At 35.1% G+C, this 25609-nt stretch overlaps 1 protein-coding gene across 4 annotated transcripts in view; it reads left to right on the forward strand.

Annotated features, from left to right (window-relative positions):
* Window positions 1-18303, forward strand: part of UBE3A (ubiquitin protein ligase E3A) — a 90485-nt gene extending 72182 nt beyond the window's left edge. For all 4 annotated transcript variants that reach the window (XM_060005525.1, XM_060005524.1, XM_060005523.1 and 1 more), the window contains 7 exons: window positions 2688-2832; window positions 6009-6214; window positions 6842-7006; window positions 8082-8237; window positions 8333-8406; window positions 16389-16532; window positions 17563-18303. In XM_060005525.1, the coding sequence (XP_059861508.1) occupies window positions 2688-2832; window positions 6009-6214; window positions 6842-7006; window positions 8082-8237; window positions 8333-8406; window positions 16389-16532; window positions 17563-17683 (1011 nt within the window). In that variant the 3' untranslated portion in view covers window positions 17684-18303. The remainder of the gene's footprint in view (window positions 1-2687; window positions 2833-6008; window positions 6215-6841; window positions 7007-8081; window positions 8238-8332; window positions 8407-16388; window positions 16533-17562) is intronic.
* Window positions 18304-25609: the final 7306 nt, after the last annotated feature.

Raw genomic sequence — 25609 nt, forward strand, 5'->3', positions numbered from 1 at the left:
CCCGTTGTGGAGCACAGGCTCTGGATGCGCAGGCTCAACGGCCATGGCTCATGGGCCCAGCCGCTCCGCGGCATGTGGGATCTTCCCGGACCAGGGCACGAAACCAAGTCCCCTGCATCGGCAGGCGGACTCTGAACCACCGCGCCACCAGGGAAGCCCAAGAGCTAGTATTTATAAAGAATTGTTGTGCAGGGAATTCATCTGTGCTTCGCATACATTAACTTATTGATATATTTTTATGCTCATTTTACAGATGAAACTAAAAGAGATAAAGTGACTTGTTTATAATTATCATAATAATAGAACATATTGCATTAAATTCTTTTGGCATTCAAGGTGTGGAACGGAGTGAAGATTGGTGGGAATGGAGAGACATGTAATATTTTATTAAGACTGAAGATAAATTTGCTTCACCTGTGATACGAAGTGTCTTGTGTGGAGCTAAGACTAGAACACGGGGCCTCTGAATTCTTTAGAAACTACACCAAATTCTTTAAAAAGTATGTCACATTGACACAGAGTCAGCTCTCAGTTACCAATGTTAGTGAGGAAGAGATACAGGACACATAATTAAATAACAGATAATTATTTTTTTCCACCTTGGAACAGCTGTACCTGATAGAAGCAGGTTTGTCTTTGTGTTGTAAGGGTGTACATAAACATTGATGTACATTTCTATAACACCTAGGCAGGTGGAAACTGGGAGAAGGAAATTAGCAATGCGTTTCATGGCAATACAGGATATTGGCCTGATGGGTAAACCACATTTGAGCTAAGATGATAATTCTGACTTAGTCCATGGAATTCTTTATAGCCAGTGACTTGAAACAGGTTTCCAACTGGAACTATTTTTTTTCCCCTAAGTTATTTTCAAAATTTGAGACTAGGCTATAAAATCAAATTGAGAATTTTTTGTTCAAAGAGCAGAGGTGTTTTAAAAGGTAACAGTATGATGTGTTATCTTAATATCACCCACTCTAGAACTCTTTCTCATACATTCTTATTAAGCCTTCACAACTTCGCAGTGTGAAGAATACCATCCTAATTTTTTCCCCCTTTGCAGATGAGGAAACAGGCTCAGCTGAGTTCCTTGCTAAAATTTAAAGGTTAAAAATTATGTTAAGTGACAGTTGGGACTAATACAGAGTATTTGACTCAATCTTTCCACAACGGCACTGTCTCAAAGATAAATTATCTTAATACAACTTGGCATAAAAATGATTTTGCAAATGGTAGATAACCACTGTTGTACGGGATAGACATTCTTAAAGCTAAAGATTCTAAATTCACAGAATCATAGAATCCAAAAGTCGAAGATATCCAGGAGATCATTTTGGCTTTGTTCAAATGTTTTTGATTGCAGCCCCTAGTAAGAGATATTTTACATAGCATTCCAGTACTCATGTGCATATCTGCCTGTACATATAATTGAAGCAAAAGTTTCACAGAACAGTAGGTGCCAGTACTTTGTGGAATGCATTCTGATTTTTTCCCTTATTTGGTTTTCATTACATGGATTGGACTACCCACTAATGAATTGCAGTTGGCAGCTTGAAAAACATTGATCTAGGGCAACTGACCTGAATCATGAATTTGTGAGATTTTATTTTATTTTTTATAGACACACTAGAATGTACAAAATAGTGCTGTTACTTAAAGTAATTACTTTAGGACTGACTATAGTACACTTACTCTGATGATGTTTGCATTGCTCAAAACCATTTTAAAGATTCTAATTGGAATAGTTGCAAAAACCTGAACACCCTTAAATATGTTCTGTTTTGGCAGATTTAAAGTCACTTTAGCAAATAAGGTGGATGATCAGTCAGGCATGCTGTTAGTAAATTTCAGACACATAAGACAACAAATTACAGTATAAATATTTCACATTAGAATACAGTGTTGATTTTATGATTAATCTCAATAACTGAGAGCAATCATTATATTATTCTATAGATACAAAAAGTATTTGGGAAAGATTTATAGTTGAAGAAATGTTGAAACTGGGGTTTGATAACTGTTAGAAGTTAAGAGTAAGGGTATAGGCAAGTGTATGTCTCATCTGCTTTAAAAAAAAAGTGGATATAAAATATGTTCTAATCCATTAAAATGGTAATTTGTACCTAAGGTGCTATTAGGAGACCATAAACTGCTTCCCTAAATGTATTTTTCTTAATTGAAATTGTTTTATTTATGGTTTAATAGATATTAAGACTTAATTCTTGAGTTTCTATTTTAGTAAACATAAAGAACTACAAGTGAACAGTTTTGAAGTCAAACTTCTATAAGCCGTTGTTTCTCCTGAAATAATTTGAGTAGTTACTTAAGGCATTTTTGTTATCTTGACTTTTTTCCATGTCCTAATCTTACTGCCCAGGTTTGTTATATACATAATTAACAGAAAACCTAATTCTAATTTTCTACTGTATGTTAATTTCATAACAGATCAGTAGTTAGAAAGTAACCCTTTAGAATTCGATGCCGGTTTTTCTTCTGTCCTATTTTTCCATTATCTGTGAGACTGAATCTTTGCCTTCGCTGGCTTTTTACCAGTTTGCTTCCTGTTTCCATTTAAAATATATCAAAAACGTTATCTTTTATTTGCTCCCTACCCCTACACCTTATTTTTATTTTCTTTCATCCTAATACTGGCATTCACCTTTTCACTTTATCTTTTCACTCACTAGCTAGAGATGATCGCTATGGAAAATCCTGCAGACTTGAAGAAACAGTTGTATGTGGAATTTGAAGGAGAACAAGGAGTTGATGAGGGAGGTGTTTCCAAAGAATTTTTTCAGCTGGTTGTGGAGGAAATCTTCAATCCAGATATTGGTAAATATTTTAGTGATGTGATCATGGTGTCATATCTTTTTGAATTAAGAATTTATTTACCTAGGTTTATAAATATTTTCAGTTATGAAGAGCAGCAGAAGGAGATTTTGGTATGGATTACCTAGAGTCACAGATAATGACTGAATTTGTGGACTTTGGGGATTGGTCCTGCATCACTCATTTATTCAAGTTCTTATTTAGATAATTATTATTATTATTATTATATATATTTATAATATATATAATATATATTATATATAATTATATATTTTTATATATATATAATTATAATTATTATTATTTTTTATTTTTTGGCTACATTGGGTCTTCGTTGCTGCGCATGGGCTTTCCTCTAGTTGGGGCGAGCGGGGGCTACTCTTTGTTGCGGTGCGCAGGCTTCTCATTACAGTGGCTTCTCTTGTTGCGGAGCATGGGCTCTAGGTGCGTGGGCTTCAGTAGTTGCAGCATGCAGGCTCAGTAGTTGTGGCACGCGGGCTCAGTAGTTGTGGCTCGCGGGCTATAGAGCACAGGCTCTGTAGTTGTGGCACACGGACTTAGTTGCTCTGCGGCATGTGGGATCTTCCTGGACCAGGGAGTGAACCCATGTCCCCTGCATTGACGGGTGGATTTTTAACCACTGTGCCGCCAGGGAAGCCCCTGGAAGGTGGATTCTTAACCACTGGACCACCAGGGAAGTCCGACCCATAGCATTTCTGAGACAAGAGTTTCATAGAATAATGGTCTGAAGACTGTTGAGAATGTCTCACAAGTGTATCATGCTCAAAGTTTGGAAACACTGGCTGATATCAAATTAATTTGGTTTATTTGCTACAGGATTTCTTGGGCTTAATATTGTAATGTTTTCCCAAACTTTTTGAACTCCAGAACCCTTCTTCCATCCTGTATCTAATAGTATTTGCTTCCCAGAAGAGTTTTCATTGAACACAGTTTGGGAAAAACTGATCTATAATATATCAGTCTAAAAGTGAAGAATTTGGGTTTCACTGATAGACAAAGTAATAGACAGACTTGGCAAAGTAGAACAGGAAAAAGATAACAGCTTCTTAGGTAGTATACTATTGTATAATTGTGATCTAATTCAATTTCTACAGTATAACTACTTGATTACTGGGTTTGCTTACTTTTAAAATTGATTGCATGACAGTTACAGGAAAAGAATTTCTCAAAAGCTACCATCATAATTGTGAAGAATGTGGCAGAGAGTACTACAGATCATTTCCCTTAAGCTTTGAGAATTGAACCGTTAAAGTCTATTGATTCTCAGTATGTACAGTGAATTGACTTTTCTGTAATTGTTCTTAGTCTACTTGCAAATGAAAATAGACATTTTGAGTTCATGACATAAATATAATAGTTAAGACTTTGTATTTTAGCTAATGTTTGTTAATCAGAAAGCTATGCCATTTTGTATGTAATTCATTCAAAGTAAACCTAGACACATAGAACCATGCCCTTTTTGAGACAGAAAATTTATGACCTTCATAAATTTGGTAAACTTTAGCTGTAGGTTCTGATGTATCTAAAAAAGTTAAACATTAGCTATAAAGTATATTTACATTATATGCAGAAATACTTTTAAGAAAAACCATACATTAAACAGATCCACTTGATAGTAAAACAATTAAAATGATGACAATAGAAATATCAAAAAGGAATATTTTAGAAGAGCCACGCTTTATGGAGCTTTTCTTCCAGGGACCTGAAAATAAATGTGCCCCAAATGGTATCTCCTTGAACTTTAATATTATTATCTTTCACACAGAAAGATGAGAGTAGTGACCTATGTAATTTACATTCTGATTAATTTGTAATTTATTGCCCTTGAGACCAAGGACATGCATTTGTGATATTTCATCAAAGTTATTAATTGTAATTATTTTTAACTGTTCTGACCCTGTTAATACCATATTTATAATTAAATGAAGTTTTTAAGCACTTCAGTAGATGTTGTAACTTAGGCCTGTAAAAAAATTTGGATGTAAACTGTGAAATTCAAGTATGAATTGGATAATTTATAAAATGTTATTTCATGAACATTAAATTGCATTAGAAAAATGTCTTAGTTTAATTCATGTTCTTATGATCAAGGGGACCTTTTAAATTTCCCTTTACATTTAACTTAAACTGCATGTGAAAATGAAGAAACATTTTCAAAACTTTTAAAAAACTTATAAATTGATTTATATGCTCTATTGATTTCTAAAGTTTGTTCTATTGGAACTTCCCCCTCTTTTCCAGACCTAATTCTTAAAATATTTTCATTCAGTTTCACAGTAGCAAGTGAAAACCATTTTAGTAAAATGAAATTGTTAATTCAATTAAAATATCATTTAACTTTTATCTTAGATATTTCTTTAAAGGGAAGGAGATAAATCTACCTTGGTAATGGCTATTCAGATTCCTATTTTTAAATGAGTGATATCAAAAAGGTTTCCAAACTTGCGTTTAAAATAGTGAAGACCATGTGAAACTGAAAGACGACTACAAATATAAATTACTTTTGTTTTACTTACTGGCTCACAGTTAATGTGTGTATTAAATGGGTTTGATTTTGGGGCATAATCTAAGTTTATCAAGTTTACCTGAGTTTAAGTAATTGGCATCTTTGTTAGAAAGGTGCTGGAAAAACTTCATGGAACCGTTGTGCAATTTGGGGAGAAAACAGACTTTTACTTAATGAAATTCAAAATTGTTTTTTAAAACGGTATGTATGGATTGAATATGTTTTTATAAGTGAAACATTTTCAAAGTATGATTAGCCTTTTTTCCGTTTGCATTTATTTTTCAACGATTGAGTAGATAAAGTGTGAATGCAGATTAACTTTTCATTTGTGTTAGTAGAAGATTAGAGAACTTGAATTTAATGAACATTTTCCCTAACTTCTTAGAAAATGCCACCAAAATGCCTTATTACTTTATTTCTTTGGCTTCTTAAAAATATATGCTACCATTTGCCACAATTTATAACATTCATATGTATTTGAACTTTGTTTTCTCAAGTGTTAATCTAAGAGAAAAAATATTTCTATACGTAGTGCACATAAGCTTACATGTATAATTATTGTATATTTTTATATTTTATATGTATAAATATTTGTTCATCAGTCTGTAATAAAATGTGAAAGTAATGTATTTTTAAAAATCATTTCTTATAGGTATGTTCACGTATGATGAATCTACAAAATTGTTTTGGTTTAATCCATCCTCTTTTGAAACTGAGGGTCAGTTCACTCTGATTGGCATAGTACTGGGTCTGGCTATTTACAATAACTGTATACTGGATGTACATTTTCCCATGGTTGTCTACAGGAAGCTAATGGGGAAAAAAGGAACTTTTCTTGACCTGGGAGACTCGCACCCTGTAAGTCTTTGGTCATTTTTTCTTCTCTCTTTTAGATTTTATTTAAAAGCAAATACAGAGTTTCATTTATATAAAAATTTTAAAGCTTTCATTTGGAACCTTTGTTAATATCTATACCTAGTAAAATAAAGTTGCTTTAATCTGTCTGAAGTACCATAAACACTTAAAAACTCGAAGGGGAACTTTTTTACATATTGCTGTCAGCAAGCTGGCTTTGTAAAGATTGATTCTGTAGGAAAGTGTTTTTAATTTTTTGTTCGTTTGTTTGTTTTTAATGAAATCATGAAATTGCCCAGTTAAATCAGAGCTGCGCTGAGTAAGGGGCTGGTGGCTACAGCCGCTCTTTAACCTTGAGACACACCTCTAAGGTTCTCATGAGAGCACAGTGTGAGATCCATTGCTAAGTAGCTAGTGTGGGGTTTCTCAGCAGAGAATGGGACATCACCAATGACTGACAGTCTTTCTTTAGTTTCTACATATAAACTATTGGGGCAGGAATACTATCTATGCTTTAATTTTTATTGTTAAAGGCTTTTTTTTTTTTTAATCTTTTCCCAAGAAGAGTGATACAAACTGTTGTATTTTGTAGTTCTGTGGTAGCCTTAATTTTCCATTTCTGATTGTTAGGTTCTATATCAGAGTTTAAAAGACTTACTGGAGTATGAAGGGAATGTGGAAGATGATATGATGATCACTTTCCAGATATCTCAGACGGATCTTTTTGGTAATCCAATGATGTATGATCTAAAGGAAAATGGTGATAAAATTCCAATTACAAATGAAAACAGGAAGGTAATAAATGTTTTTATGTCATCCTTGTCTTTTCTCTTTATTAACAGAATTTTAAATCATATATGCTTCTAGTTTTTAAAGGAGTATCTAATATCCGTACAGAGACCCAAGAAATCAAGTAACCAAGTTATTATAAAGGAAATAACCACAGTTTCCTAAATTTTGGCTGTAAGCTGTATGAGAGCACATGGTTGGGCATTAAGCCCCTTTTAGAGAAAGAAGGCATGCGTAGGAGGTAGTGAATGGCTCAGTGTGGCTGTGGTATAAAGCATGAAGTGGGGTGTTTCTCATATTAAGCTGTAGAGGGGAGGGAAACAGGGACCTTGTAATTAAGGTCCTTATAACCAAACAGATGATAATTGCATTTAATGTACTCACACATACATGTGCCTTAAGTATATGTCTGAAAAGTATTAAAGACTACTTTAAAGAAATCAGTTTTGTGTTTTCTGTTGACTAGAAAAGTATGCATCTGTAAACAGAGGGGAATAACCCAGAGCATAACAGGGAAATTATGATATATATAAAACCTTTAGTAAGTGTGATGTTAATATAATTTTTGATAAAATATTATATTCACTAAGTTAGGATACAAAAGTATATTTTCCATTTATGATTTGGTATAGTAGCTTGTGCATCAATTAAAACCAATATTTTTGTTGAACTGGATACAGTAGGCAGCTCCCCAAATATTCTAGAATAGAAAACATGAGACTTTCTTGTTTGCTTATACATATCCAGTACATTGCACTTTATTAAAAATGTTAATTTTTATAAATTGATGTATAAATGGTTTAAATGTCTCTTTGTTTGCATACCTAATTGAGAGAACTTTAAAATTGTATCAACTTATTTGTGCATGGCCTTTTTACAGTTCAGTATTGACTATAATAGAGAGCTGTGAAATTGTTAAAGGTATTTTCCTTTGTGTGTGTAAAGTTTGAATTTTAAAAAATATTCTTGAATGTTTTTTCTTTGGGAAAATAAAAACAAAAAAGTTATGCAGCCCTGTAGCTCGTTGTGTTTTGTTGTACTGCATATTATAAGATGCTCTTGTGGTTAATATTTTCTGCAGGAATTTGTCAATCTCTATTCTGACTACATTCTCAATAAATCAGTAGAAAAACAGTTCAAGGCTTTTCGGAGAGGTTTTCATATGGTGACCAATGAATCTCCTTTAAAGTACTTATTCAGACCAGAGGAAATTGAATTGCTTATATGTGGAAGCCGGGTAAGAAAGCAAGGGTTTGCAAAAATATCTTCTATTGATTAATTGTTTGTAATGGTGTGGTGTAGATGTTAAGACATGTTTTCTTGAATTTGCAGAATCTAGATTTCCAAGCACTAGAAGAAACTACAGAATATGACGGTGGCTATACCAGGGACTCTGTTGTGATTAGGTAAGTGCTTAATTCTTAAAAGGAAGATTTAATTCACCAAAGGGATGTGTGCTTTATGCTTTAGACCTTTGTCTCCAGGTTTTACTTCCCAAATAAGCAAACTCACAAATTCTCAATCTATAAAATTGGAGGTATATTCGTAATATAATCAGTCACCAGTTCTTATTGTTAATCTTGTGGTTTATTTCCTGACTAATGTGTTTTATGTAAGTGGCATGTTTTTTTCTGCATTGGGGGTATAACGTATCTAATATTCCTAGTAATTCTGGTTAGAATGTGCTTACTGCCAGTTACATGATGAGGAAAATAGAACTATCACTTCCGAGTATTTCTCCTTTCTTTTGAACTCTGTGAAATGTTACTTACCTACCCTATATGAAGCATCTTTTGTGTGAAATGGTACATTCTTTGATTTAATCCTTACAACATGGCAAGGTACATACTAGAATTGTTATTGTACATCTGAAGCCTCCAGATTCTCACAGAAAGAAGCAGAGATTCCCAGTCTTAACTGCTTCCAAGCAAATGCTATTGTCTTCTTTTCTTTACTACTGTCCAGTCCTGAAAGACATAGGCTTCTTCCTCTCCTACTAAGGTGGGTTTAAGGGGACAAAGATGCCCTTCTGGTAGTCACTGGTGGAGTGAGGTGGGAAGGCATTCCTGGAGGTTGTCTCTGAAGGTTATTACTCTTAAGACTCAAGTGTGTGAAAACCATAATGAATATCAGTTGTATCTAGAAATAAACAATATGTTATTTTATGTTCTCTTGTTTACTTTTGTTCTGTTACTTTATTCTTCATTCTGGTTTGTGGGAGGTTACTGATATTTCCTCTATTTAGCACACCCTTGGTCATTTCTAGCAGCAGTCGTGAGCTTTTTTTACTTTTAGCAACCACGGTTCTGCTATTTACTTGAAGTTCAAAGGTGACCCATAAAAGGGTTGAGATAACATGATGAAAGGATAACCTCACTTGTGAGTATTATCACAGCAGCATCTCTGTTAGTGATATTATTGATCACAGATAGTTATGACTGTGTAGCGTCTTAATGTTTCCCTTAGAATAGTTGAAGATATCTTGTGCTCCTCCTTATGGAGAAATTACTTTTAAGTTAAGGTCTTAATTTTATTTCTATCTTTTATAATAACATAATTGCTACTTGATACATATCTTAAGATCATATGTGAATGCTTAAAAAAATTTTTTTTTGAAGTATAGTTGATTTGCAGTATTGCAATGTTGTGTTAGTTTCAGGTGTACAACATAGTGATTTTTTTTTTGCAGATTATATTTCATTATAGGTTATTATAAGATTGGGTATAATTCCCTGTGCTGTACAGTAAATGCTTGTTGCTTATCTATTTTATGTATAGTAGTTTGTATCTGTTAATCCCATACTTCTAATTTGACTCCCCACCCCACCCCCCATCATTATGTAAGGTCTCTCTTTATGTCTTGTAATTTTCTTTGATCTGAATCTGATATGACTGTAACCATTCCTGGTTTTGTATTGCTTTGCTTTTTGTTTGCATGATATATCTTTTAATGTCTTTTTACTTTTCAACCTATCTATGTTGCTGAATTTGAAATGAGTTTCTTAAAAATAGGTGAGTCATGTCTGTCAATCTTTGCCTTTAGGTATATTTAGGCCATTTGTATTCAAGGTAATTATTGATATGTTAGGACTCAAGTCTGCCATTTTATTTGTTTTCTGTTTCTTTCTTCTTTATGGTTCCTTGTTGATATCTTTTTGCCTTCTGTGGGATACTTAGTTATTTGAACATTTTAAGGATTTCATGATTTTAGTGTTCTTTTTTTGTGTATGTTGCTTAGTATAGTGTTCTTCATGGTTGCTGTTGGTATTACATTGTACATATGTGATATTGCTATCAAAATCTCTTCCTGTGAAGTATGGAAACCCCACCTTTAAATATCGTTGTCTTGAATATTACTGCTGTTATAATTTTTGTAGCAGTCATCACATATGATTTATAAAATTCATGAGGAGGATGGTAGTCTGTTGTATGTACCTGTATTTCTTCTATTTCTGTTCTTTCTTCTGTTTGCCTCAGAGTCCATCTTTTATCACTTCCTTTAGTTAGTCTTCAAAGGCAGATCTGCTAATGACAAATTCTTTTAGTTTTCCTTTGCCTGAGGGTGACTTCCCCTTTATTTCTGAAGAACAGTTTTGTTTGTGCTATTTGGGGTTTCTTAGCTTCTTAAGTCTGGGTTTGTGTCTTTTTCCAAACATGGGATGTTTTCAGGCATGATTTCTTGAAATACTTTTTCAGTACCACTCTGTTTTTCCTTTTTTTTTTTTAAATATTCCTTTATTTATTTATTTTGGCTGCACCAACTCTTAGTTGTGGCATGCGGGATCTTCATCGTGGATGTGGGATCTTTAGTTGCGGCTTGTGAACTCTTAGTTGCGACATGCGTGCGAGATCTAGTTCTCTGACCAGGGATCAAACCCAGGCCCCCTGTATTGAGAGTATGGAGTCTTACCCACTGTACCACCAGAGAAATCCCTCTTTTTCCTTTCTTTCTATGCCTCTCATGATACCAACATTCAGTCATTTGTCATTGTTCACATGTACCTGAGGCTCTATTTATCTTTTTTCAGTCTATTTTCTCTTTTGTTCAGATTTTTATCCTTGGTCATCTTGACTCTACTATTGAGCCCATCTCGTATTTTTCTCTTACTCTGTTTTTTAGTTCTGTAATTTCCATTTGGCTCTTTTTTATTATAACTTATAATTTTTGCTGAGAGTTTCTGATGTTTCAGTTTTGAAACACTAGAACTTGTAATTGCTTGTAGAATCATTTTTATGACGACCTCATTAAAATCTTTGTCAGTTAATTCCAGTATCTTATTCATCACAGTGTTGACATTGGTTGATTCTCTTTCTTCCTTGTGATTTTCCTGGTTCTTGGTTTGACAGGTGATTTTGGATTGTATGGTGGACATTATGGCTGTTTTGTTAGGAGACCCTGGGTCCTATTACATTTTTTACTTTAGCAGTTTAAAAAAAAAAGTGTGTCTAAATACTGTCGTATTGTGTAGACAGACATGTTGGTTATTTCCAACCCTGTTAGGAGAAAGTCACAGTGAATCATCTTACATACGGATTATTCCATACATATGTAGAGACATCATTAAATTGGGAATTGGTGCTAAAAGTGGGATTGTTGAACCAAATGGTAGATACATATGTAATTTTGTTAAATACTGCCAAATTCTCCTTCACAGAAATTGTGACATTTTGCACTCCCACCAGTAATATATGAGTATCTCATTTCTTACAATTTTCCCAAACCCATTGTGTTGTTAAACTCAGCTGTTTACCTGTCTGTTAGTTGAGAAATGGCATTTCAGTGTAGTTATAATTTGTGGTTTTCTCATTATGAATGAGGGAGGTTAGGCATCTTTTCTTATATTTAAGCTATTAGTAATTTTTATAGTTCTGCTCATTTTGCTGCTCAGTCATTTTGATTTTTAGAAACTTTATATTTGTATTACGGACATCAGCACTTGAATAAATTGGCAGATGTTTTTTCCTAGTTTGTCATTTGACTTTGCTTACAGGGGTGTTTTGCAAATGAAAACTATTATGTTTATGCAGTTAAATACTTTGTATTTCTTTAGTTTTTTTAAAAATACTTTTTATTTTTGCTCTTCTGTTTCTGACCTCCTATGTCCATAGTAGAAATTTTAGTCATACTGTTTCTCCTTTAGTCACCACATAAATTAGCTTTATTTCCAAGTTTATTTTGCATATTTCTTGAGTATTTTAGAGACTTCTAATTTCTATTTCAGATTTGTCCATCTCTCACTGAGTTCCATGTGTGTTTATGTGGCCCAGTGCCTTCTACCTGACTAGGGCCAATTTTTGTCACCTGCTTTCATCCCTTTACAACCAGAAGCTACTTTTAGGGGACACCTTTGCTTTCCAGGGTGCCCCCTATCCCTTTCAGGCATGATGTCTTCCTAAGACGGCCATATTTGGTCCAAGATACTTTCCTCTTGCCAGTGCTCTTACCTGCCCTTAGTAGTTCACTCTTGGGGTGCCCTTTTGGGGTGAACCCTAGCCCATGTAATTCTGCACACCCCATTCTTCCACATAGCTGCTGCTGGACTCTGCTGGTGTGGACTCAGGTGTATATAAACTCCAGTTTACATGTCAGTTTGAGTTTTCCACTCTGTTTTTCTAGTTAACTTAGGCATAGATTATGGGTGTTTTTATTGGAATTTGTCTCCTTTATGTACTGGATAGGTTTTAGAAGATGTGAGTGGGATGCAATCCATACAGCTACCACTTTAATGTAGAAACACAGAAGCTTCTTTTTTTCATTTTCAGTTTTCTAAATAGTTGCATTCTTAGTTCACAGTTTTAATGTAGAACGTAACACTTATAGGAAAAGAAGAATTTTGCTCAGTAAGTGTTTTCATTATATAAACTGATAGGAGTAACCCTAATATTTTAAGTTCTAATTTTTTAGAAAGAACCAAAAAAACAGCTAAACTTGTCACAGTGACCACTGCTGGTCTGCTGTTTTCCTTCAGGGTTTGTCTCCTCTACTCAAGGGCACCCGTTGGTCTGCCTCTTCAGGTGTGGCTGATTCAGTATGGCTTTAGAACACTCCTGAAGGGTGAGGAAGCTTTTCTGCCCTGACAAAGGGCTCTGGGTTACAGCAGACTTGCTTTTTCTTGCCAGCCACCCAAAAGGAATGACCTAAACTGTGGTATGATTTCTCTCCTTCCTGAGAGATGTGCCTATACATTCCATGTCCAATTTCCTCTTGTGTAGTTATTTTAAAATTCTTTTCTCTAGGTGAATAGGGGGTTTGCAAGAACTGAAGGGTGGGGAGGATATTAGAGTGTCAGGGAAGGGAAGTGGAGAGAGCCAAGAATGCTAATAAAGCTGCTAAGCTATGTTAGAAATAATGGCATTGCACCAACAAAAATACTAGCATTTTGGTAATAGAAATTGTATTCTGGAATACTAGAATATCAAAAACTAGAATTGTAATTATGGATGTAGGAAGTATGACATTCTCTGCCAAGTTTCTGGAAAGAACTTTCAAATAAATATTAAAATGCATTCTTCAGAAAACTAGAGCTTATCAATGAATTCGGTAAAGTTGCAGAATACAAAATTAATATACAGAAATCTCTTGCATTTCTATACACTAACAATGAAAGATCAGAAAGGGAAATTAAGGAAACAATCCCATTTACCATCGCATCAAAAAGAATAAAATACCTAGGAATAAACCTACCTAAGGAGAAAAAAGACCTGTGCTCCGAAAACTATAGGATGCTGATGAAAGAAATCGAAGACAACACAAACAGATGGAAAGATATACCATGTTCTTGGATTGAAAGATTCAGTATTGTCAAAATGACTATACTACCCAAGGTAACCTACAGATAATCCAATTCCTATCAAATTATCAATGGCATTTTCTAGAACAAAATTTTAAAAATTTGTACAGAAACAGAAAAGACCCCAAATAGCCACAGCAATCCTGAGAAAGAAAAATGGAGCTGGAGGAATCAGGTTCCCTGACTTCAGACTATACTACAAAGCTACAGTAATCAAAACAGTTTGGTATTAGCACAAAAATAGAAATATAGATCAATGGAACAGGATAGAAAGCTCAAATACAAACCCATACACCTATGGTCAATTAATCTATGACAGAGGAGGCAAGAATATACAGTGGAGAAAAGACAGTCTCTTTAGTAAGTGGTGCTGGGAAAACTGGACAGCTATATGGAAAAGAATGAAATTAGAACATTCTCTAACACTATACACAAAAATAAATTCAAAATGGATTAAAGACCTAAATGTAAGACTATACTATAAAACTCTAGAGGAAAACATAGGCAGAAAACTCTGTGACATAAATTGCAGCAATATCTTTCTGAAATAATGAAAATAAAAACAAAAATAAACAAATGGGACCTAATGAAACTTAAAAGCTTTTTGCACAGCAAATGAAACCATAAACAAAACAAAAAGACAACCCACAGAATGGGAGAATATATTTGCAAACGAAGTGACCAACAAGGGATTAATCTCCAAAATATGCAAACAGCTCATGCAGCTGAATATCAAAAAACAAGCTAATCAGAAAATGGGCAGAAAATCTAAATAGACATTCCTTTGAAGATGACATACAGATGACCAAAAAGCACATGAAAAAATGCTCAACATCGCTAATTATTAGAGAAATGCAAATAGAAACTGCAATGAGGTATCACCTCACACCGGTCAGAATGGCCATCATCAAAAAATCTACAAAAAATAAGTGCTGGAGAGGGTGTGGAGAAAAGGGAATCCTCCCACACTGTTGGTAGGAATGTAAATTGATATAGCCACTATGGAGAACAGTATGGAAGTTCCTTAAAAATTAAAAATAGAGGTACCATATGATCCAGCAATCCCACTCCTGGGCATATATCTGGAGAAAAGGATAATTCAAAAGGATACATGCATCCCAGTGTTCATTGCAGCACTATTTACAATAGCCAAGATGTGGAAGCAACCTAAATGTTCATCAGCAAAGGAATGGATAAAGAAGATGTGGTACATATGTACAATGGATATTACTTAGCCATAAAAAAGAATGAAATAATGCCATTTGCAGCAACATGGATGGACCTGTAGATGATCATACTAAGTGAGGTAAATCAAATAGAGAAAGACAAATACCATATGATATCACTTATATGTGGAATCTAAAAAAAAATGATACAAGTGCACTTATTTACAAAACAGAAACAGACTCAGACTTCTAAAACCAACTTAATGGTTACCAAAGGGGACAGGTGGGAGGAGGGATAAATTAGGAGTTTGGGATTAACATATATACACTACTGTATATAAAATAGATAATCAACAAGGACCTATTCTGTAGCACAGGGAACTCAGTATTTTGTAATAACCTATATGGGAAAAGAAGCTGAAAAAGAATGGATATATGTATAACTGAATCACTTTGCTGTACACCTGAAACTAACACAACATTGTAAATCAACTATACTCCAATATAAAATAAAAATTAAATTTAAAAAATGCATTCTTTCACCAATTAAAAATGTTTTTAATTGTTTTCCAAAATCTTAAAAATTTTTATCTGAGAAGTAGTGTGTATGTTAAATTTATGGATTATTATTCAAACAAGCATGCCAGGATTGCTCTTAATGTGCTTGCATTTTGTTTTTAGAGTAAGTTTAACAAGCATCATTATAACATGACTTTTATCACATAGGTTTTAGGAATGCCAGGGATTAAATTATTCTCTTAAAATAACTGCAGATGACAGATAATATCAGAATAATACCCCATCTCCCCTTCCCCAGCACACACTATTGATATTGATTATATAATAATTGTATACTTTTTTATTAGTACTTTTAGGTGTGTGGGTTGTTTTTATTTTTTTCTTTTCCTTTTCTTTTGTCTCTTATCTGTATCACCTTCTCCCCAATGTTGTGTAAGGTATGAGCAGACAAAGAAAATAAAGGACGGGTAAATACAATGTATACACACATGCACACACGTAGACAAAGAAAATAAAGGAGGGGTAAATAAAATACACACACACACACACCCGAAGACATCAGGAGTTAAGTTTTCACAGTACACACATTTTGTCTTTTGTTTGTTACTGATTATATATTTACAGTTTACATAATTATTTCCTTTTGTTGGACACTTAGGTTTACCAGTTATTGCTGTTGTAGATAATGTAGTGATGAACAAAAGCTTTTATATTTTTAAAAACTGTTTCCTTAAGATAAATTTGCGTAGTGGAATTCCTAGGTCCTAGATGACCAGAAAAGAATCTTCAGGGTACTTGATATTAACTTCCAGGTTATCTCCTATTATGGTTTTAATGCAAATCATAAACTTACATTAGTGCTCGTTATAATGAATGCCAAACTAAAATCAGTATTTTATCTTTTCTTATTAGGGAGTTCTGGGAAATCGTTCATTCATTTACAGATGAGCAGAAAAGACTCTTCTTGCAGTTTACAACGGGCACAGACAGGGCACCTGTGGGCGGACTAGGAAAATTAAAGATGATTATAGCCAAAAATGGCCCAGACACAGAAAGGTAATTATTAAATTGTGACTGTATACTGAAAACCTTGCATTCCACATTACACATGTGTAACGTATCCAGAAGCTTCTGAGCACTTTTGCAATTTTATATAGAAATCTCCAAATCACATGAAACATTAGTTCAGAGAATATTTTGCTGTTAATGTTTGAGAAAATTTTTAAACACTGGCCAGGTTAAAAATTATTATGGAGTTCACTTGATTTGAAATTTTAAAAATTGGTGTGATTAGTTTTTGGTTGAGAATTTTTTAATTGAAAGCCATATTATGTCATCTATTTAGAATAGTAAAGTTGAGGCTCAGGAGATTGTCTATTCAGCCCTATATTATGCTAGAATGACGAATTTCATAGTCCTTACATTGTGTTTCCTCTCCGTCGTGTAAGTTAACATTTGGTGCATAGTGACCGTATGTGAGCAGTAGTATATTTAATAGCTTGAATGTATAGAAACATTTCTATTAGTTTTCTACATTATTTGATATTATTTGGTATTGTCTGTATTATTTGGTATTAATGTAAGTTTATTGGTTATCAAATCAATTACATAGTCATACAAGAATATTTCTAATAAGCATTAAAGAGCCCAGACTTTGAAATTTTGGAAACGAGGTTTGAATATATTACCTCCACCTTTGAGTAAGTTACTTAATTTCTCAGTGACTTCAATTCTACAGTGGGGAAACTGACACCCAGTCTGTAGGTTTATTGTGAGAAAATTTAGTTAAATGAGCTCTCAGGGTTAAGTACCTAAAACAGTATCTGGTATGTAGTAATAATTTTGGGGATGCAATATGTTATCATCAACCATCATCATTATTAGCACTGAGTAATTTATGAGATAGAGACAAACTGCAGTTTGGTAGTTGTATGGCAAGAGCAGAAAGATTATCCATGACTTGTATTAATGTATAGTCTGCATTGCAAACCATCTCAACATATATACCATCTAAAGTAGGATCATTTAATACTGAGCATATTTCCCATGACTTATTTTCCTATTTTTCCCCTTTCTCTCTATATAGGTTACCTACATCTCATACTTGCTTTAATGTCCTTTTACTTCCGGAATATTCAAGCAAAGAAAAACTTAAAGAGAGATTGTTGAAGGCCATCACTTATGCCAAAGGATTTGGCATGCTGTAAAAAAACAAAAAAAGGGGGGGGAGAAATAAATTTAAAATTTTAATAAATATAACAAGAGGGATAAAATTGGTGGTGATAGTGACCCAGTACAAAAAGGCTGTAAAATAGTGAACCACAGTAGTCACCTATGTCTGTGCCTCCCTTCTTTATTGGGGATATGTGGGCTGGAACAGCAGATTTCAGCTACTTATATGAACAAATCCTTTATTATTATTATTATTTTATTTTATTTTTTTGCGTGAAAGTGTTACTTTTTCTTTCACTTGTATGTACAGAGAGGTTTTTCTGAATATTTATTTTAAGGGTTAAATCACTTTTGCTTGTGTTTATTACTGCTTGAGGTTGAGCCTTTTTGCATATTTAAAAAATATATACCAACAAACTACTCTCCCAAGGAAAATATTGCCACCATTTGTAGACCATGTAACCTTCAAGTATGTGCTACTTTTTTTGTCCCTGTATCTAACTCAAATCAGGAGCTGTATTTTTTTTTTTAAACAATTTGCTTTTGAAACTTGAAGTCTTGAAAACAGTGTGATGCAGTTGCTGCTGTTCTAGTCCCCAAAGAGTTTTCTGTGCAAAATCTTAAAATCAATAAAGATGGAAGGGAGAACTTGAAATGTTTAACTGCAGCCCTCAGAACTTTACTTTAGTAACAGCACAACGAATTAAAAACAACTCATGCCACAGTATGTTGTCTTCATGTGTCTTGCAATGAACTGTTTCAGTAGCCAATCCTCTTTCTTAGTATATGGAAGGACAGGGATTTGTTGTTGTCGTCACTGTTGTTGTTGTTGTTGTTGTTTTAAGTTTACTGGGGAAAAGTGCATTTGGCCAAAAGAAATGGTAGTCAAACCCTTTGCAAGAAAGGTAGGAAGTTTGTTGTTTATTATAAACATAAAGCATGTGAAAGTGCACTTAAAATAAATTTTTTATTAATTGCTTATTACCCGCATTTTAAATAGACAATCCAAAGTCTTCCCTTCATGTTGCCATCATATCTAATCAGCCATTTTATCAAGGCACATGATCAGTGTTGGAACATAATGGAAAGGATGGCTACTGTGCCTTGTTTTACCTAATCATACAGTAAGCAGAGACCTGGAAGTGAATGGAACTATTACTCTTTAGTCCTATTTACATTGTCTATCCCCAAAGATTAAAGTTTATTTCAAAAAGTAAGTGTTAAATAATACTTTCATGTACTATGGAAAAGTACAGGTTGGTTTAAATTACTGGACATTCAGAAGTAAGTAGTTTCTTCCCCTTTCTAGTCTTCTGTGTCTGTGTTGTTAATTTCTTTTATTGCAATATAAAATAAAAGGATTATGTATTTTTAACTGAGAAGAGACATATTGATATATCCTTTTACTACAAGTTACAGCTAATGTGCTGAGCTTGTGCCTCGATGATTGTTTTAACTGACTATGACAGATCAATTTGATGATTTGTTTGAAATTGGCAGGAAAAATACAGCTTTCAAATCATTGGAGGGGGAAAGAGGATGTCTTTAAGAATTATTTTAATTCTTTTAGTAATTGAGACTTAACTGTTATGTACCATAATGCTAAATAAAAGTGACATTTTTCACCATAATTTAGTGGAAAAAGAAGACATTGCTTTCCATATTGTGATAAAGTAACATGGGGTTTTTCTGGGCCAGCCTTTAGAACACTGTTAAGGTATGTACACTACCTTGATGCAAGGGACCCTCATGCTACTACAGTCATCTTAAAAGGCCTCTCATTCCTGTGCTTCTTGTGTATAATGAAAGTGAGAATAAGAGAAATCAAATACTCTGGGGGCGTTTTGTATAATAAATTCATGAAGAAATTTGTGTTCTTTGGTTCTCAAGTTTTATTATCACTACCGTATTGAAGTTCTACAGTTGTAATAATATCTGTGTGAAGTTTTTGAATAGTAATTGAGTATAGGTTATCAGACATAGAATTCACATCAAATAGACTTTTAACAAACAGTTGAAAATAAACCTACTCTTGAAAATATTTTAAGAGAAAAATTCATTGGTTGTCTAGACTAATTGCTCTCACTTGCTTAGTAACTAATTATCCTGGGCATGTTACCACTTCTTTTTATCATTGCCTCCTTTTCACTACTGTTTACAAAACTGTCACGGAACAATATCTTTAGGAAGAGGAAAAAAAATAGAAATTTTGACTGTAGTAGATATCTACCCCAGATGTCATGTTATAAAGTACTCTTTTGCCTGGATCAGCAGGAAGCTCTGGAGGAAATAAAGAACCATAAACTAAAGTAATTGGTTTTCCAAATAAAATACAAACTTTCTCTTATATATCATTGTTACTGAGTATTTCAAACATACAGTAAAAACACGGCCTGTAGCCAAACTTCTCTGGAGCCTGGCAGCTTCAGCAAATTGAGTTGGATTTCCTCCCCTATATACTTTCCTGGACTGTGCTTAGTTGTGTGATGAAAAAAAACGCGGCCTGTAGCCAAACTTTTCTGGAGCCTGGCTGCTTCAGCAAATTGAGTTGGATTTCCTCCCCTATATACTTTCCTGGGCTGTGCTTAGTTGTGTGATTAAAAAAAAAACACGGCCTGTAGCCAAACTTTTCTGGAGCCTGGCCGCTTCAGCAAATTGAGTTGGATTTCCTCCCCTATATACTTTCCTGGGCTGTGCTTAGTTGTGTGATAAAATCCAATGACAACTTCCCTAGCTTTATTTTGGGATACATACCTAAGCAGGGAGATACACGAAATGAGGCTTCAAACAGCACTTGCTGATGGTATTCATTTCCCAATTGGCACAGGTCCATCTTACTAGAAAAGACATGATTGTAACCTGGCAACATGACTCCCTGTTCCCATAATACCATGACTGTGCTGGGATTTCAGGCCCCTTTAAGGGGTTTTCTCAAGAATTTCATTCAAACTGTCATTGGAAGGAATGTCTTCCCAAGGCTGCTCTCTGTAGTCATGCTCCCCTTACCTGTTTACCTTAAATTTCTTTTTTGACCTTCCACTGGCTTCTAAGGACCATCTTTACCCTCCCTACCCCTTCCCTGAGCTGCCAGAGAATTCAAAGCACAGCTTCCTCTGGCTCTCTCTCGTTGTCTTTTACTACAGTGTTAGTGTATAATTTCCTGGGGAGGCTAGAGAGTGTTACTAGTGCAGAGTCTCAAGACTTTTTCTTTTCCCCTATTCAAATCCAGTAGTTGACTTTTGTTAACCACTGTAGGAAGATTTTGGTGCAGATGTGTCCCTGTGAGAAATGCTGCTAAACTATTGCTGTACCACTAAAAATGCTCTCCTGAAAGATACTCATAGCCTCCTACTTGCCAGTGAGAACTCCAGTAACCTTGGCAGCACCCTGAACTTGGTTCATCTGCTACTGTCCCTTTTTCAGTTGGATGGATACTACTATAATTGTAAAGTTCTGGTCTGTACCTGCCCAATTCTGTCTGTTATTCCTCCACCACTCAAAAAGATTCTTCCTCAAATCCATGTCTTCTGCTCAGTCTCTATCCCCAGAATATGTTTCTGGTGCCTCAAAATCAATGCACTTAAAAATGAAACTCTTATGTCTGTACCTACCATTTATTGTTTCTTCCTTAAAAGCATCATTTTCAACTCAGAATCCCTCATCCCTCAGTTATCACTGCTTGTATCATTTCTTTCCCCCTCCATCCTTCAACATACTTCCTTTCAGCCCCTGATCCTCTGACTCACCTGGATGCTGTTAGTAGCTTCCTAACTCATCTGCCTGACTAACGTCCTCTTGCATTCTTTTTTGTTCTGCCAAAACACAATTTTGCTAATTTAAATATCCTTTGCTTCAAAACTTGTTCCCCTTTGAATAAATCTGCAAGCCTGCATCCAAAACCCTCCATAGGCTCAGCCCCACCTCCTTTTCCAATTTTACCATCAGTTACAGGCATGTCTCCCTGCGTCCCCACCCACATCTTATTTACCATCAGTTACAGGCATGTCTCCCTGCATCCCCGCCCACATCTTAGCATGCTGTGTTTAATTATTTCATATTTCTCAAGTAACCTTGAAGGCCAAAATTTTAAAAGCGCCTCACCCATAAAGACTTCTTCATCAACCCCCAGAGTGTCTCTGTAACCTAACAGCAACCCAAACTTCCATGGTAGTTCATGCATGGTTGGGCACATCGAACAGTGAGGAATCACTGGGATTTTTCTTTTTTTCCCATAATCATTACCTGATGTGGGCAGATTCATGGGGAAGATTGTTTATCTTTGTGCCTCTGCCATGTAGTAGTTGCATAATAACTTTGTTAAAGGATTAGCTCTATTTTTCCACTAGCTTGTCAATCACTACCTGATGAATGATTGAAAATGACTCAGCGTGCCGTAGAATGTTCAATGAAGCTTCTCTTTTTTCCGCTAAAGATGGCCTCAGTCTCCTGTCTCCTCTCCCTCCTCCCCCAAAAGGGTTTTTATTTTAAATATTTGAATATTTAGTGGCTAAAGAACTTGCTCTTGGAGGAAGTGGCTCCCCAGAATAACCGGCTCTGTCATTTCAACCTGTGAAACTGTAGGTTACTAAGAGGGGAAGGATGAAAAGAACAAAGTCCTTGAAGGCAAGATTTTCCTGCTTTATGGATGTGCTCTGGCAACCAGGAGCCTCTGTGCAGCCAGCCTCTGTGGCTACACTCCTCTCCCAGTGGAGATGGGAGCGGGTGTCTTACACCATCCTGTTGTTGCCAAACCCTCACATCAAGGAGCTATTCTTTGCTAAATACTGTGTTTTTTATATTAAATGAAGCACTCACCATGATGAATACCTGTTTTGCCAGAACCTTATAACCATTGCTACAAATTGACCCTTAAATCAGGATTCTTATGTTCAGCTGAACAGGATCTGGAATAATTATCCTATCTTCCAGTCTCCAGGAAACCATAGAAAATGTGATGGGCATGTGTCTAGTAAATAGTGCACAGATTGAGGGTACAACCTTCAGAGTTGGATGACTGGGTCTCAGTCCTGGCCCTGCCCTTCCTTCAGCTTGGATTATCATATCCAAGACTCAGTGAAGTTGAGATACAGATGCTAGGCAACCTGTTGCAAGACAGAAGAGGGAATCCATTGAGAGGCTGGAGATGCTTGTAGTGATTTCTTTTACAGGAGTTGACCCTCATCTACCTCAAAATGGAGGAGGAGTGTTTTCCCTCATCTTTGTTTTTTTAATTAAGATAATTCACATAATAAAATTCACCCCTTTAAGGTATATAATTAGTGGCTCTTAGAATATTCACAAGATTGTGCAAGCATCACATATAATTCTAGAGCATCTTCATCACTGCAAAAAAAAAAAATCTTGTACCCATTAAAAGTGACTGTCTCTCCCCGCTCTCCAAGTACTAACCACTAATCTACTTATCTACTTTTTGTCTATAGATTTGCCAATTTTGGATATTCCATATCAATAGAATCATACAACGTGGCCTTTTGTGTCTAGCTTTTTTCACTTAGAACAATGTTTTCAAGGTGCATCTATGTTGCAGTGTGTTTCAGCACTTCATTTCTTTTTATAGCTGAATAATATTGTATTGCTATACCATATTTTTGTTCATTTGGTAGATATTTGTGTGGTTTTCACTGTTTGGCTATTATAAGTACTACAACCATGAACATTGTGTACAAGTTTTTATGTGGACATAAGCTTTCATTTCTTTTGGCTATGTACACAGGAGTGAATTCCTGGGTCATATGCCCAATCCTTTCAAGGAACTGCCAACTGTTTTCCAACGTGGCTGCACTATTTTACATTCCCACCAGCAACTTGAGTTCTTATTCCTCCACATCCTGGCCAACACATATTATCTGACTTTGATTCCAGCCGTCGTAGTGGGAGTGAAGCGATATCTCAGTTTTGATTTGCATTTTCCTAATGACTAATGTTGAGCATCTTTTCATGTGCTTTTGGCTGTTTTATCATCTTTAGAGACATGTTTATTCAGAACATTTCCCCATTTTTTGATTGAGTTGTCTTTTTATTATTGAGTTGTTTAATTCTGATGCAAGTCCCTTACCAGATAAGTTATTTGCAAATATTTTATCCCATCCTTTGGATAGTATTTTCACTTTATTGATGGTGTTCTTTGAAGTACAAAAGACTTTAATTTTGGTGATATCCAAATTATCTATTTTTTCTTTTGTTGCTTGCGCTTTTGGTGTCATATCTTAAAGAATCATATGTGTCTTGTAGTTTTAGCTCCTATATTTAGATCTTTAATACATTTTTGCATATGGTGCCTTGTAGGAGTCTAGCTTCATTTTTTGGCATGTGGATATCCAATTGTCCAGGCACCAGTTGTTGAAAGACTTACTTCCCTGTGACTAGTGTTGGCACCCTTATGCAGAAATAATTGACCATAAATATAAGACTTTATTTCTGGACTCTCAATTTCATTCCATTGACCTATATGTCAGTCCTTATGCCAGTACTACATTGTCTTGATTACTGTAGCTTTGTAGTAAGTTTTGAATTTGGGATGTGTGAATCTTCTTTGTTCTTTTTCAAGGTCATTTTGGCTATTATGGGTGCCTTGCAGTTCCATGTGAATTTTGGGGTCAGCTTATCAGTTTCTACAAAACAGGCAGCTAGGATTTTGATAGGGATTGTGTTGAATCTGTAAATAAATATGGGGAATATCACTAATTTGACAATATAAAGGTATTCAATTCATGAACATGGTTGTCTTTGCACTTATTAAGGTCTTTAATTTTTTCATTGATGTTTCATAGATTTCAGTGTACAATCTTGGTTTCTTTGGTTAAATATTTTCCTAAGTATTTTATTCTTTTTGTTCTTTTGGATTTTCTATATACAAGATCATGCATCTGCCAAATAGAAATAGTTTGACTTCTTCCCTTTCACTCTGGGTTCTTTTTATTTCTTTCTTTTCTAAGTGCCCTGGCTAGCACCTCTAGTACAATATTGAATGGAAGTGGCAAGAACAGATATCTTTATCTTAGTCCTGATTTTATGAGGAAAGCATTTAATCTTTCACCATTGAGTGTGATGCTAACGGTAGGTTTTTCATAGCTGCTTCAGGTTGAGGAAATTTTCCTTCCCTTTCTAGTTTTGAGTGTTTTTTCTCAAGAAAGGATATTAGATTTTGTCAGATGCTTCTTCTGCTTCTGTTAAGATGGTCATGTGGGTTTTGTCCTTTATCACATTGATGGATTTTGGTATGTTGTACCAACCCTGCATTCATGGGGTTATCCTACAGGTCCATGGTACACAAACCTTCTAATATGCTGCTGGGTTTGGTTTGTTTGTATTTTGTTTAGAATATTGCCGAATAAAGGGCACATTTACCAATGATGAGGCTGAAGTGTATGTTTCCTATAGGCCACACCCACATGGGGTCGTTGTAAGAGACTGGTCATGAGCCGTCTTGAAAATTACCCTGCACAAGTGGGCTTCCTGCTCTGGAGCAAGGCATCCAACATCTGAGTACCATCAGATGTAGAAGCTGTGTGAGGAGAAGAAATTGGAAGCTACCAACCAAGCCAGATGTTTCAGTTGGGGTTCCCTGGAGAGTCTGCTTCATGAAAGATAGACATTAACCCCCACCTCTGCCTGAAGGCTCAGTATCCTATTACAGTTGCACCAACTGGATAAGGCAGGATTCTTTTCTCTAATTCCCTCCCTTCCAGAAGGGCCAGACATAGCTTTTGAGTGAGAAAGTAGGTAAAGTGAGGAAGAGCCTATCTTCAGGCTTCCCACTCAGAAGAAGCCCTGAGCAAGAGTTATGTCTTCAATTAGGGGAGAGAGTGGCCTTTTGACGTTTCACTAGTGTGGATTTCATACCCAGAAAAATAGATGCTTTGTTTATTACCTGAAAGTGACCAGAAAAACTACATGACCTGAGAATTCATTCCTAGAAAAATCCAGAGCCAGAGAGCAGA

Source organism: Delphinus delphis, chromosome 2 (genome assembly GCF_949987515.2).
Source record: "Delphinus delphis chromosome 2, mDelDel1.2, whole genome shotgun sequence".
Classification (NCBI taxonomy): domain Eukaryota; kingdom Metazoa; phylum Chordata; class Mammalia; order Artiodactyla; family Delphinidae; genus Delphinus; species Delphinus delphis.